At 38.5% G+C, this 14,212-nt stretch overlaps 1 protein-coding gene across 1 annotated transcript; it reads left to right on the top strand.

Moving 5' to 3' along the window:
* Nucleotides 1-426: 426 nt before the first annotated feature.
* Nucleotides 427-7,903, top strand: Cmpk1 (cytidine/uridine monophosphate kinase 1; the record flags this gene model as incomplete). The annotated part of the gene is made up of 5 exons (XM_010610262.2): nt 427-582; nt 4,814-4,966; nt 6,321-6,397; nt 6,637-6,733; nt 7,642-7,903. Coding segments are annotated over 5 exons (525 nt in total), but the record flags the coding sequence as incomplete, so codon positions are not given.
* Nucleotides 7,904-14,212: the final 6,309 nt, after the last annotated feature.

Genomic DNA, 14,212 nt, shown 5'->3' on the forward strand with positions numbered 1-14,212 from the left:
ACACTGTACGTTCCCAGCCCTTTTTATAAATTGCCCAGGCTAGCCATGAATTTGAATTCCCCTGCTTCAGCTTCCCAAATAGCTGGGATTACAAGTGTGCACTCACGCCTAGTGAGTCATACAGATTTTTGTTAGACATTTCTTTGAGCAATATTAATACTTAAACTTCTGATTATATTCATGAAAGAATGTGAGATATTAATAGGTAGCTAAATTTTGAAATGATTTAATGTGTGAACATTAAGGCCAAGAAAGGTAAGGGTGCTTACTAATCAGCAAGCTGAATTACATGAAGTCTCTCTGAAATTTTCCTTTATTCAATATATAACAAAACTTGTTTATTATAGAAAAATTGGAATATAGAGATTAGCACAAAGAAAAAATGTATAGTTGATTGAATCCTGATTTTTTCCCCCTGTGCATTGTTTCTTTCAGAAATATGGCTACACACACCTTTCTGCAGGAGAACTGCTTCGTGATGAAAGGAAGAACCCAGAGTCACAGTATGGCGAACTCATTGAAAAATACATTACAGAAGGAAAGATTGTGCCAGTTGAGATAACTATCAGTTTATTAAAGAGGGTAAGGAGCATGAATGTCAACTAGTTCAAACTAGCAAGGAAATAAGAAATCCATTTTTCATTTGAGAAATGAAAATTCTGAGTGTTGAATTTCTTGCACCCGGAAGGTGGTTGTAATGTCAGAGAATGGCAGAACTGGAAACTTCACTTTCATCTGGGAAGAAAGTGAACAGTAGCAAGGATTCTCTGCCCTGGTCTAGGATCAGCTGTAGTTGAATTTAACATGCGTGTTTCTACACTCAGCCTTTCATTCCCAGTGTTCAGACAGTTGCTCTCCCTTCCATTTCTGTTTCTTCTTCCTCTGCCTTGTCTCTCTTTACCTCCTCTTTCTCCTTTCTTATAAATCTTCTTTGTTTCTTTTTTCTCGTTTTTATTTCATTCTCATTATTGATATTCTTTCAGTCTTTTCTGGTGTATCACCATCATCAGTGTGTAATGCTAAGATTTGATAGCTGCCAAACAAATTACTCCATCTAAAAACGGATGCCTCTCATTTACTTGGTAACCCTTTGCTGAAGACTATAACCATTAATAAGTCTTTTACACTAGATCTTAGCCAAAAGGCCAAGAAGCAATTGATTAACAGGTTTTTTGACATAAACAGTAAAGGAGAAGTACAGTGTTGAGAACAATAAACAGCTGAAGCCTACTGGGAGAAAGACACACAAGGATCCAGATGAAACCAAACACACCTAGGATAAAGAGTGGCTAATATATATTGGTTTTGGTTGGTTGGTTGGTTGGTTGTTTTTTTTTTTTTGAGATAGGGTCTCACTATGTAGTTCAGGCTGGCCTTGAACTTTCTGTGTAGCCCAGGATGTCTTGAGCTCACTGCAGTCCTCCTGCCTCAGCTTCCCAGAGTGCTGGGATTGTAGGTGTGCACTGCCACAACTGGCTAATTACACATTGTTTTAATGCTTTTCTTGGAGTAACCTGCTTCCATACCAGAATAAATCCTCTCTCCCTGGATCAAGTGCTGTTTCTCTGAGTTACATCTGAACAGTATGAAAATCTACATTCTTTTTATTTTTTCACTTTCTACTTTTCAACCCTTTGTGGTGAAGTTCTGTTTCCATCTCCGCTGGACTGATCTTCTCTATTGAATCTAGGGGATGTTGTTAGTCATTATTTTCTTTGAGCATATATCTTTGTCACTGTCTGTCTGAAACTCGTTCCTTTTTTTGTTCCTTGTGACATCGTTTCTGTTAATTCTTTCTAGTTCAGCAACTGACATGTCTTAATCTCTACTTTTGCTCTTTTGCAAATTTCTTAAACAGTGCTTCTCAGGGTTTTAATCTTGGTTCTCCAGTTCCTATATATACCTTGCGAGATTACCCAAACATTTCATTATGCTAACAGTGTTGAAATTTACAGCTCCAGCACAAATCTTTGTTTTGAATTCCCAGTATATTTCTGACTAGAAGGCATTTAACTGGATGTCTTACATTATCTCAATATCAACATGTCAGAGGCTGAATTTATCAGCTCATAGGTGATTTTCTTTTATTTCCTGTCTTGGTTACTGGTTCTACCAGCTACTCAGAGCAGAACTGAGAGCCATCTTACATGCTCTGTCTCCCTTACTTTCCAAAATCTATTCAGTGAGCACATCTTTCCAGGTATCTTTTTCTTCCTTTCTGTTCATCTCTTTTCTCTGTCAGCACTCTCACTTTAACCTGCTTTCTTTCCAGTCATGTCTCCCATTACTTTCTGCACATATCTTAAGAATCAGTTATATCTCCTTACTTCGGATTCATCAAAGCTGTATGCGTTCTCATTTTTCAGCCTTCATCATCTAGCAGACATTGATCCTTGTAAGCTTGCCATTTTATTATTCGTGATATAAATCCACTGCCAGCTTTCTGCTAAATCTGTCTCTGGCAGTTTCTCAGACACTTACACTTAGTTCTTTGTTTTATCGTAGCATCCTTTGCTATGTTAGAAAACTCACGATGTTCTTCATCCATCTCTGCCTCTACTACATGGTGAGCCCTCCAAGGGTAAGAGCAGTGCCCTTGCTCTTCATATTCACTGGCAGTAGGTGTTAAATAAATGTATGTTGAGTGAATATAATTGATGTGCTTTCTTTAGATATCTTCCACTATCATAATTGGTTTAGAAAAGGTAGTTACAAAAGCCCAGGTGTTTTGTAGAAGTTTTATGAATATTGGAGAAACAGCTAAATGTTGGAAAGAAGCCAAACCTTAGAAAAGTAATCAGCGGGCTGGAGATTTAGCTCAGTGGTTCCGCCACCTGCCTCTCAAGGGCAAGGACCTGAATTCAACCCCCAGTAACAAAAAGAAAAAAAAAAAAGAAAGTAATCAGGGATCCTGGCAGCCATGTTCATCTTGAGGAACCAGGAAAGTTTGAGCATGGCGGACCATGAATGTCAGTTTGCTTTGGGCTAGAGGCCCCTGCAAGGTTTGTTAAAACCAGGCATCTGTGGAAGTGGCAAGGACTTGGAGATTAGGAATCTGCACCTCCCATTCTCACATTTCATCTAAATGAAGACTTTGAAAGAGAATACTGAATTGTGTTAGTCTCTCTTTTTGACTGTAATGTCTTGTTTTTTCTACCCATGTTTTTGGGCAGTCAGTGGTATTTAGACTTAGCTTCAGTTTTTGAAAAACATTGAATTCTACACTAATAATGCTAACACTGTTTTTATATCTGTCCAAAGTTTTTTGTTTTTTGCTTGTTTTTTGAAGTAGGGTCTCCCTATGTAGCTCAGGATGGCTCTGACCTCACTGTGTAGCCCATGTTGGCCTCAATCTCACAGTGATCTTCCTACTTCAGCGCCTCAGTGCTGGGATTATAGGCGTGTGCCACTATGCTCAGCCAAAGGTTTCTTTTTTCTTTTTGGTACCGGGGATCGAACTCGGGTCCTTGAGTTTGCGAGGCAGGCAGCGGAACCACGAAGCTAAATCACCAGCCCTCAGCCACAGATTTTTTTGCTGTTGTACTTGAATGATAGCAAAGTTGAGCTCCTGTGGAAATAGCATACTTTTTACCACAGCAGAATGACTTGGGAAAATCAGAGGGAGGGCAAGACCATCTCATGTTGCTCATGCAAAGATCTTGGTTAATAGTTATTTTCCTCTTATTGTTGCTTTTATTATTTGTTTACAACTTTGTGGATTTATATGTGAAAGTAATATATGCATGCACCAATTCATATTGTCAACTTACCTGAACTCTTAGACTCCTGGAGAAGTGATAGATCATAGGGCACTGTACTCATCACTAAATAATCCCATAATGCTCATGACTGAAGGTGCTGTAGGGAGGTGGAGCCCATTTGGGGGAGTTGGTCCCAGGAGCATACCTTTGGAGGATATATCTCTCTCTGGCCCCATTCCCTATAGTCTGCTTCCTGACTGCCATGAAGAGAGCAGATTTGCCTCACGACATCCTTCCTCCAGAACCCTGTCTCGGAGCCAGCTTGCCATGGACTGAAACTTCTGAAACTGTGAGCCAAAGAAAACCACTCCCTCTTTAAATTGTGGATGATGGGTATTTTGTCTTGGCAGTAAGAAAGCTGGCCAACGTAATGCTTTTATTAGTTTTCTGTCACAATAATAAAATATCGAAGAAAGGTTTATTTTTGCTCATAGTTTTGGAATGCCAGTCTAAGATGGAATGGACCATTTCTGGGAGCCTCTGGTGGGGATGCTAAATGGTAAAGACAAGAAGCTCATATGGAGAGCCGGGGATTTAGCTTAGTGGTTCTGCTGCCTGCCTCGCAAGCGCAAGGACCTGAGTTCAATCTCGGTACCAAAAAAAAAAGCTCATATGGAATTGGTTCACTTAATCACAGGAAAGAACAGAAAAAAAACAAAGGGGCAGGAGTATGTTCCCAGTGACCCAGAGACCTCCACAGGGCCTCCCAGTAGTGCCACCCTGGTACTCAAGCCTAGTACATAGACCTTTGGGGACAGTCAACATCCAAACTATAGTATATACTCACTCTATAAAACTTGGAAACTGCAAAAATATTGTGTGTGTGTAAAAAAATGAGAAGAGGGGTCACATACCCATAACTCTACTAGCTTGAGGCAGCCATCTTAATACATTGTTTCATTTCCATCTAATCTGTTTTTCATTGTACCTTGTACTCCTCCTCTTCCCTTATGGTACATACATACATGGTATACAGTAAAACAAATTGTACTCACTCTCTTGCTTAATGCCCTTTGTTAATGTAGTATTGAACCTTCATCTTTTTTCTTTAGGAAATGGATCAAACAATGGCTGCCAATGCTCAGAAGAATAAATTCTTGATTGATGGGTTTCCAAGGAATCAAGACAACCTTCAAGGTTGGAACAAGACCATGGATGGGAAAGCAGATGTGTCTTTTGTTCTGTTTTTTGACTGTAATAATGAGGTAATGTAAAATCTTCATCTGCCCATGTAGACTTTAAGCAACTAGTGGTCAACTATTAAGTGATCTTTTATTTATTTATATTTACATTTTCTATTGGCAGAAGTTTTTTTTGTTTTTGAGTTGGTAGATTGGGTAGACCGAAAAACACTAATTTGTTCATGGTGTATTTATTATATGCTGTTGGGCATCAGCAATCTTGTGAACCTAAATTATGCTATTTAAAAAACAAACAAACAAGTCAGTTTTTACAAAATAAAAATCAGTATCCACAATAATGTTAGGTAATGAAGGTAAACTACTACTTTCTTGTGTTTGCACTATTTTCAGAGAGTGTGTTTACTGGAAAAGCAACAAGTTTTTTGAAAGTTGGACTGTAATTTGGTTTATCTTTTAAGAATAAAAGGACCTCAGAAAAATAACAAGAAAAGGTACATGCCTTATAATCCCAGCCTTGGCAATTTAGTGACTGTCTCAAAAAGTAGAAAGGGCTGTGTATGTTGCTTAGTAGGAAGACCCTTTGCTCAGGACTCAGTACCAGGGGAAATAAAGAATTTTTGTTTTATTTTGCTTTTTTCTAAGATTTCTCACAACATACCCAGATATACTTTTGAATAACTAAATGAATTTCCTGGAATCATTTAATTAAAAAGCATGATTCTGTTTGACAGCTGTAATATAAATGTCATTAAATTAATGCCAATGGCCTTAAAGAAAAAGAATCTGAAGTAGTGCCTTGAGGAAGTTGGCTATTCTTAGGCTGAGTCACAAATGTGTCTTTGGTAGAGAGTCTCTCTATAGGCTTTCAGTTGTTTTAAAAATGTAACTCTCTTATTCCAACCCCCAAAAATATGTTTTCACTTATTCTTCAAAGTTAACTTTAAAATGTTACCACAGCTTTATAACTAAGGAATGTTTATTCACGATTAACAAGAGATGCTTTATTCAAATGTGTTGACTTAAATATCTGGATATTTATGGAATTATCGTAAAGTAAGTAAAAATGGAACAAAGTTTGAGGCATGTAATTCATACCTAATAAGTTAATAATATATCTGAGATGGAACTATATACATACAGATCTTTATTGCGGTTTGAAAAAAAATACACACAGGAAAAACTGAGTCATGAATGAATTCTTATTATGCTCTATACTTATTTAACCTAGTTTATATAAACTGAACCACATGTTTAAATTTTAAAAGACTGCATGTTGATTAATGAATTAGACACATTGAGTTTAATGTAGGATTTTTTTGGTAGTCTCTTCAAACTTTATTTTTTGGGAGGTTAAAAGAATGGCAAGTTCATATTTTTCTGTTTCTAAAATAACTTTTTAAAATAAATCTCTTTTTAGATCTGTGTTGAACGATGTCTTGAGAGGGGAAAGAGTAGTGGTAGAAGTGATGACAACAGAGAGAGCTTGGAAAAGAGGTACTTCTCAGTTTTTGCATTTAATCACCTTAATGCCAGTGTGGAATTTGAGTGACATATTAAATTCCTGCCCCGTTTTGGTCCAGAGGAAGAACATGTCATGCTTACCTTGGTGCAGGGCCTTGTGAAGAGATGGGTAAATTAGTGGAATCACACCTGGTGTTGTCCTCTAAGCCACCTGTAACGTGGAGGAGGAGGGGTTGGTACCTAGAATGTTATAACATTTGCTTCTCTTGCAGGATTCAGACTTATCTTCAGTCAACAAAGCCAATTATTGACTTATATGAAGAAATGGGGAAAGTCAAGAAAATAGATGCATCTAAATCTGTCGATGAAGTGAGTGCCTCTGACCTGTCTTTGAAGAAAAAGTCCAGAGAAATGTGATTATTTCTTTTGATATAGGCGGGAGAAAAAGAAATACTATAATGGATTAGTTTTTTTTGTCTCATTTGACACTAAAATGAAAAAATTAGGTTTTTTTCCTTTTTGAATAGGTCTAAATGGGTTTTATAACTTTAGACTTGCTTTTCATGAGATGTGGGTGGTTTATTAATTCCAAATTTCTTTGCCCAAACACTGGGAAATTGATACTTTGAGTTCTGTGACTTGGATCATGTTCTCTTTTTCAAAATCTATAGTGTGACTGTCAAGTCATCTAGCTCAAGAGCCCCAGGCTACTTTTTTTTTCTTCCATCCCAGAACAAATAGCTCCCAAGGTGCAGGGTTCATGCCTTACCACTTTTCTCCCTTCACAAATCAGTGATCTCTAAATTGTGATTTGAGCCTACAGTGCCTGCAAATACTCCCGGTGTCTTTTCACATTCATCAGAGGGCCATATGTTCATGACTGTGCTATCAGGCAGCTTATACCACAGTCATGTGTGTGCCACCAGTGGTTCAAGCCACGGGAATGTGTTTATTTACCAATTCTGCCTTCCCCTGTTTCTCTGAATCTTCCTCTTAGAATGTAATAAAGAAAGGTCCAGAGGAAGATGATTCACTTGATCTTTTTTTAAGTTCATGTCTAAAGTAAAATAGATGAAGAAATTATGTGATTTTTCAAATGATCCACTAAAAAATAATATAAAATTTATGGTTAGGAACTTAGCTACATGGTAAGGGGTATGTATTCTGGTGTTTTGTTTTGTTTTATTTTGGTGCTGGGAATTGAATGGAAGGCCTCATATATGCTATATGATATTTTAACAATATCTGTATTTAAGATTATCTTTTTTCCTTTACAGGTGTTTGGTGAAGTTGTGAAGATTTTTGATAAAGAAGGCTAACTCTAAACCTGAAAGCATCCTTGAAATCATGCTTGAATATTGCTTTGATAGCTGCTATCCAACCCCTTTTTAAGGCAGTTTTAATCTTTCAAAATTACATCTCAATTAATAGCTACAAAATACATAGTCAGACATTAAATTTTTAATTTTCTTCTTTTGGTCACAAGAGAAGATAATGAATTCAGGTTTAACTTCATCTTAGTTACTGTGGTGCTCACAAAACAAAGGCATCAGGTAGTTCTTTGATTTTATTGAAAAGACTACCCCTTTTGTAGTTTGTGCCTTGTGTGAGCAAAAATTTTTAGTATGCATGTTGTATCCCTTTAGTAATTATAACAGAAGAGCTGGGCAAGGTGGCCACACCTGTAATCCAAGTACTCGGGAGGCTGAGGCAGGAAGATTGATGTGAGTTTGAGGCCAGCCTGAGCTACCTAGTGAGTTCAAGGCCAGCCTCATCTACATAGTGAGACCCTGTCTCAGACAAAACAAGACAAAAAATGTAAATTACAACATGTTAGGGTTAGGGATTCCCACTTCCTTTTCTTGCAGGTTTCAAATTTCCAACCTGTTAAGTGAATTTGTGGACCAAATTTCAAAGGAACTTTTTATGTAGTCAGTTCTTGCATAAGATGTTTGGTAAACAAACTCAGAAAATGGATTGCTAGCAATGTTTTAATATTTATCAAATAACTGACCATTTCCTAGAGAAAGATAAAACTTCTGCAGCTTGTGCAAAGTTGTATGATAGGCCATAGTCTTTGCTTCCAAGGTTTGGGTTGGGAACACAAGGGATTCAGAGCCTGACAGAACTGTTAGCTTTATTATAACGTAATCTGAGTGTATGGGACAATGATCATGTCTAATATTGTGTTCCTTATGCTTGGTTATATGGTGTTGTTCATGATTAAAATGATCACAATTCATAGCAATAGAACCTTGAAATGCATGTGCTAGATTTATGCTGAAAGGATTCAGTTCTCACGTTAGTAACAATTCAGGTTTTGCGTTTGTTTCCTAAACTAAATTCGGGGTTAGGGTAAAATTAGAAAAAGAAATCTAATGGTTAGAGTGCTGCCCATTTTTATTTTATTTTCTGGAATGCTTTTTTCATAGTTATTTGTTTAAAAATATTTTAGAAATCATTGCACTTTGGTCAGAAAAATAATAAATATATCTTATAAATGTTTTTGATTCTCTTTCCGACCCTTTTTTTTTTTTAGACATCATGTTGAAGCATTGAAAGGCACAAAATGTGTAAAAAGGCTATAGCGTCCAAAGGAATTTTCTTTTATATCTGTTCTTTCTTTAAAATTCTCTGAGAAATTTGTTTTTCTTTTTTTCCTTTTCCTTCTATCACTATTGCTAAGTGCTATCCGAGGTTTTTAATGGAGATTTCTTAAATGTTTCTCATTTTCAGCACTTACACTGTTTGGTATACAGGGTTTAATAGGACATGGAATTTTTGTCTTTATATAATTAGATTTTATATTTAAAGTCATTGGGAAAGGGATGTAAGACCATCTGGCTGGAACATTTGTCACCCCATAGCTTGCCAGGTTGATCTGGCTGATCTGGCTGGCTGGGCAGGTGCCCCTTGCTCCCTCACCGCTCCATGCTTGGTGGGATACGGGAGGACCGTTTCCTTGGTCAAGGGTATATGAGTCGCTGCACTCCCCTGCCAGAACCTGCACAAGCTCTCAGAGTCTTTGGGAAGAACTAGGGGTATAGCTCAGTAGTAGTGTGTTTGCCTAGCATGCACAAGGCCTTGGCTTTGATCTTCACCACAGGAAAAGAAATACTGTAAAGTAATTGGGAATAGTGAGGACAAGTTAGTGATTATTCATATATTGTAATAGAGTCATTTATTTCTATGCATGTTATGAAATTTGCTTATTAATGTGAATATTTTTAATGTTTTCTTTTTTTTTTGGTACCGGGGATCGAACTTGGGTCCTTGTGCTTTCGAGGCAGGTGGTGGAACCACTGAGCTAAATCCCTGTTTTCTATTAGGCAACAAAGTATCCCTTAGTACTATAGCATTGTGGTCACCAGAATTTGTACTGTGATCATCACAGTTTCTTTGAAGAGTTTATAACAAGTTTTTATCTAACCCTGCAGGCCAGCCAATATAGAGGAGATTTTTGGTGGTTTAATCACCCAGCTATAATTAAGCAAGATTGAAAGTTTTTGAGAGCACTCCTGTTCACACAAGTAAAGAAATCTGTCAGATGGGAATCTAAATATTTATACTGATAATTGTAAGAGCAGCCTTACAATTTTAAAAACTTCTAAGACTAGGTGTTTTTCTGCCTTTAATCAGATATCTTACTGTAGCATTTGAGAACAGAACCAAGAAACATTGTAATTACTAAATTACAAGGCTTTTCTTTTTTATTTGCTTTTAAATAGAAAAACATGTTGGCAATATTGAACTTTGGAGTTGATTGAGATACGTCTGACTTCATTGGTTTGGTCATTACATTTGTTAAAAATAACAGTCACTGAGAAGCTTTTGAGTTTCTTTAAAGACCTACTTTGAGTCTTGGGTATTTTTTGAATTAATATTTCCATTCAGTGATGTTGAATATATATGAATTGTTTAGCAAAATAATCCCAGTAAATTTTCTGCTGTGGCCTTTGCTATTTGCTGGTTCAAAAAAAAATTTTTTTTTAAACACTGACGATCAGAAAATTCCATTTAACATCTGTGTCCTCACACAGCAGTAGCAGAGTTCAGGAGGCAGGAGAATTTTCTGCCGTCCCTCTATGTATTTTGTTTGGGCATCTTAGGCAAAAAGCATGATGGTGTCGCATTTCTTCATGAAATACTCTGGATCAAGGCCGGGGATTTAGCTCCGTGGCACTGCGCCTGCCTTGCAATCACAAGGTCCTGAGTTTGATCCCCAGTAACAAAAAAAAAAAAAGTAATCTGGGTCAAGGCCCATATACTTTATTTCATCATCCATGAGAAGCCTCAGCTTTTGTCTTTTTGAGGGAGAAATTGATAGGTTAGTGTGTCTCAGAATGTGGGCTTTTATAGACTTGTAACTTTTTTTATTTGGTGGCAGTACTGGGGACTCACAGGGCCTTCACACTGAGCTACATCCTCAGCCTTTTGAAAAATTTTATTTTGAGCTAGTGTCTCTCTTTTCCTGTGGCTCAAGCTTGGCAAGCCTCCTGCCTCAGCCTGCGCGACCATGTCCTGCTGGACTTGTGGCTTTGTTCTTGTATCTTTGGTGGTTCCACACATTCCTGTGTTCCCTGGAGACAATAGTGATTGAAAGAATAGGCCAGTCCAGGTCAGCATCTCTTCCCTGGAGATTTGGACCTTGATGTTTAAATAGGTACTAACTGCACAAGCTGCGGTGCTGCAGACATATTCTCTGCCACCTATTTAGAATACTCTGACGTGGCTAGACCTTCAGATGTCTTCTGTTAGGTAATTTCAATCATTCTTATTTCTGATCTTTCTAATCCACCTACATCTTCAGCCAAATTAAGTACTCCTTAATTCTAAGCACTTTTTTTTTCTTTCACTTTTTTTAATGAAAGAAAAGTGGCTTATTTATTGTGTACCAAAAGAAAGGAGGGGTGGGTGATTTAGCTCAGTGGTGCTGGGCCTGCCTGGCAAGTGCAAGGTCCTGAGTTCAATCCCCGGTACCAAAAGAAAGGAGAACCATAGTCCTAATCTCCTATCCTCTTTACTCCCTACTCCCTCGGGGCATTATAAGTACTCCTGGATCCAGGTGTGGTAGGGATGGGTGTGGTTATTATGGTGGTGATGTTAATCTAGGACCTCTGGAAGCTTTGAAAGTCACCATCTTTTCTGCAGTGGGAACCACTGAAGGACAAATTGAATCTCGGGCTGAGGTCAACCATACTAGCACCAATCTATCGCTCAGGCTCAGCCCTTTATGGATGGATCCCTGTGGCCCCACCCATCAGAGCAGAACCTGCTTCTCTTGGGTTTCCTTCATGGCTTTGTCCTAAGACCCAGGCCTAAAATAAGAGTTAGCTGATTTTGTCTTATTTAGGGAGACAGGTTAATGCATCAGAACATTTCACTAGATGAAGTTCTTTCAGGCATGGACTTTTTTATTTATGATACATTTTGAACATTGACCTTTGACAGCCTAGCCAACTAGAGGAGAGCACCTGCAAACTAGGTTAGATACATCACTGACGCAGATCACCATAAGGACAGAGGACAGCCAAACTCCTGGACACTCAGCCTGTGACTTGATAGAGGCATGATTTGTTTTCTTCTGAGGTAGTTGGGCTTGACAGCTCCTCTTTCAAAACAAAAACATCAGTGCCTCTTCACTTGGACCTACAGATACCTAATAGGTAGCTAAAAGCAGGAACAAAATTTGACTTTCATTTTGTATCTCTCTCCCTTATTACCTTAAACCTTTGGGTCAATTTCTTGCTTGGCATGTTAATCATTTAGGGAGTATTTCTCAAAGTTGGCAAACAAGGCTGACTAGCCCTGAATTTGCATGACCTATCTCATCCCCCTCCAAGACTAAGATGAGACGTTTACAGGGACATTCAATAATTAAGTACCCAGGAATCTCCAGTCATTGCCTTTAAGCTGTGGTCAACTTGGATTCCAGCAGAGCCTGCACAAAATTAAAACCAAATTGTCCCCTCAAGCAGTAAGGATTTCTCCTGGAGTCATCTTGGAAAAACAAAACTGAGATAACCATCCAGACTTTATCCCACCTCAGCTAATCCATAAAGGCTGCTTTGGTTCTTTTGTTAAAAGACTAGCCTTGTCCTCTTCATCAGATCTGTGCACCTTTCAGCTAATCAAGCTGAAGTCATTTCCCTGCCTTCTCTTACTTGCTAACTTTGCGTAGTAAATCTGCCCGTGCCTCTCACTGAAAAGTCAAAATTCTCCTGTGACAGTGAGTTAAGAACCTTTTCCAGGACTGGGGATTTAGCTCAGTGGTGCCATTGCCTGCCTTGCATGTGTAAGGTCCTGACTTTGATCCCCAGTACCAAAAAGAAAAACCTTTTCCACAGGGTAATTCCCCATCCCCTTTGGGGAGAACTCTTTGGACCTCTCTAGTAACCATATCCCAGGCCTAATGTTACATCACCACACTCAGTGTGATTCCCAAGCACACTTAATGGATGTCTTCTGCACACAGAATCAAGCAATATACATAGATCAGATGTGTCTTTTGGTTGAATAACCACATTTGTAAAGAAAGTAAAACATTTTAAAAGGCTATGTATGTCATCTTTAAAATATTCTTATGCTACTCTCGGAAGGCTTCCTGGAAGGAATATACTTGGTAGCTACTATGAAGTTTAGATAATAAATGTTTCATGGACTCAAGATGAGCTGCATTAAATAAATCCCCCAGCCAGTCACTAAGCCCTGGTAGCCTTTTGAAGACTCGAGTTGAACTAGCTTCCTCATAGCTGCCTGGCTCTAAGGGCTTGCAGAGCCACAGGGAAAGGTATTGGTTAGTTTTATCAGTCAGAACTCAAGAGCACGGAAATGTATGTCTTAACTCACCCTAAAAAAGCAGCTGCCAGAACTTGGTCAGTTGAGTGTCTGTCAGTTGAGTGTGGTAAGCCTGCATCAAAATGGCCTTGTAATATCAGGCTTTTGCTCTTTAATTACCAGGTATGGGTTGAGTGGGGTGGTATGCACCTACATTCTCATCACTCTGGGGAGCTGAGGCAGGAAGGTTGAAAATTCAAGCCCAGCCTGAATGACTTAGCAAGACCCTGTCTCAAAATAGGTGATGGATGGATGGATGGGAATGCAGTTTAATGTGAAGACTGGGTGCAATCCTTGGTACTGGGAAAATAAACATTACCAGGTGCACAATAGGCTCTATCATCCTATCAACTTGGTTAATGGTCAAGATGAACATGTTATTTGGAAGGGCAAAATGCTAAAGTTTAATTGGCTTAGATTGGGTGAATCTATTACCGAATTAAAGTAACAGTTAAGACAGCTGTATTAGACTAGACATGCTGATGCATGCTATCATGAACAGAACCCGCTGAGGCTGGAGGGTCACTAGATGAAGGGTAGTCTTGACAACTTTCAAAATTTAAAAATGGGTGGAGGTATTACTCTGGTAGAATATTTGTATAGCTGGTGAGATCCTGTGTGAGATGGGGTGCGGGTGGGAGGGAGCTACATCAGCTAGACATGAAGAAGGGAGGAGAGGGAGAGGAAGAAACATCTGCTACATTAAAATCCTTCTGGTGGGCTGGGGATTTAGCTCAGCAGTTCCGCTGCCCACCTCAACAGCGCAAGGACCTGAGTTTGATCCCTGGTACAAAAAACAAAACAAACAAACAAAAAACTATAAAATCCCTCTGGTCTCAGCATAGCTCTCAGAATTTCCAAGTCATATATAATATCAAACATGGCTGAGGAGAGGCCATATTTGTTTCCCTTCCCATTTATTGGGGTTTGGACAAGTACTTTTTGGGAAAAGAAAGCAATTACTGGATTTGAGGGTGCTAAGGCTACTGTTACTGTGCTAATAGGAAATTC

The sequence above is a fragment of the Fukomys damarensis genome, unplaced genomic scaffold, assembly GCF_012274545.1.
Source record: "Fukomys damarensis isolate Sample0158 unplaced genomic scaffold, DMR_v1.0_HiC HiC_scaffold_23, whole genome shotgun sequence".
Classification (NCBI taxonomy): Eukaryota; Metazoa; Chordata; class Mammalia; order Rodentia; family Bathyergidae; genus Fukomys; species Fukomys damarensis.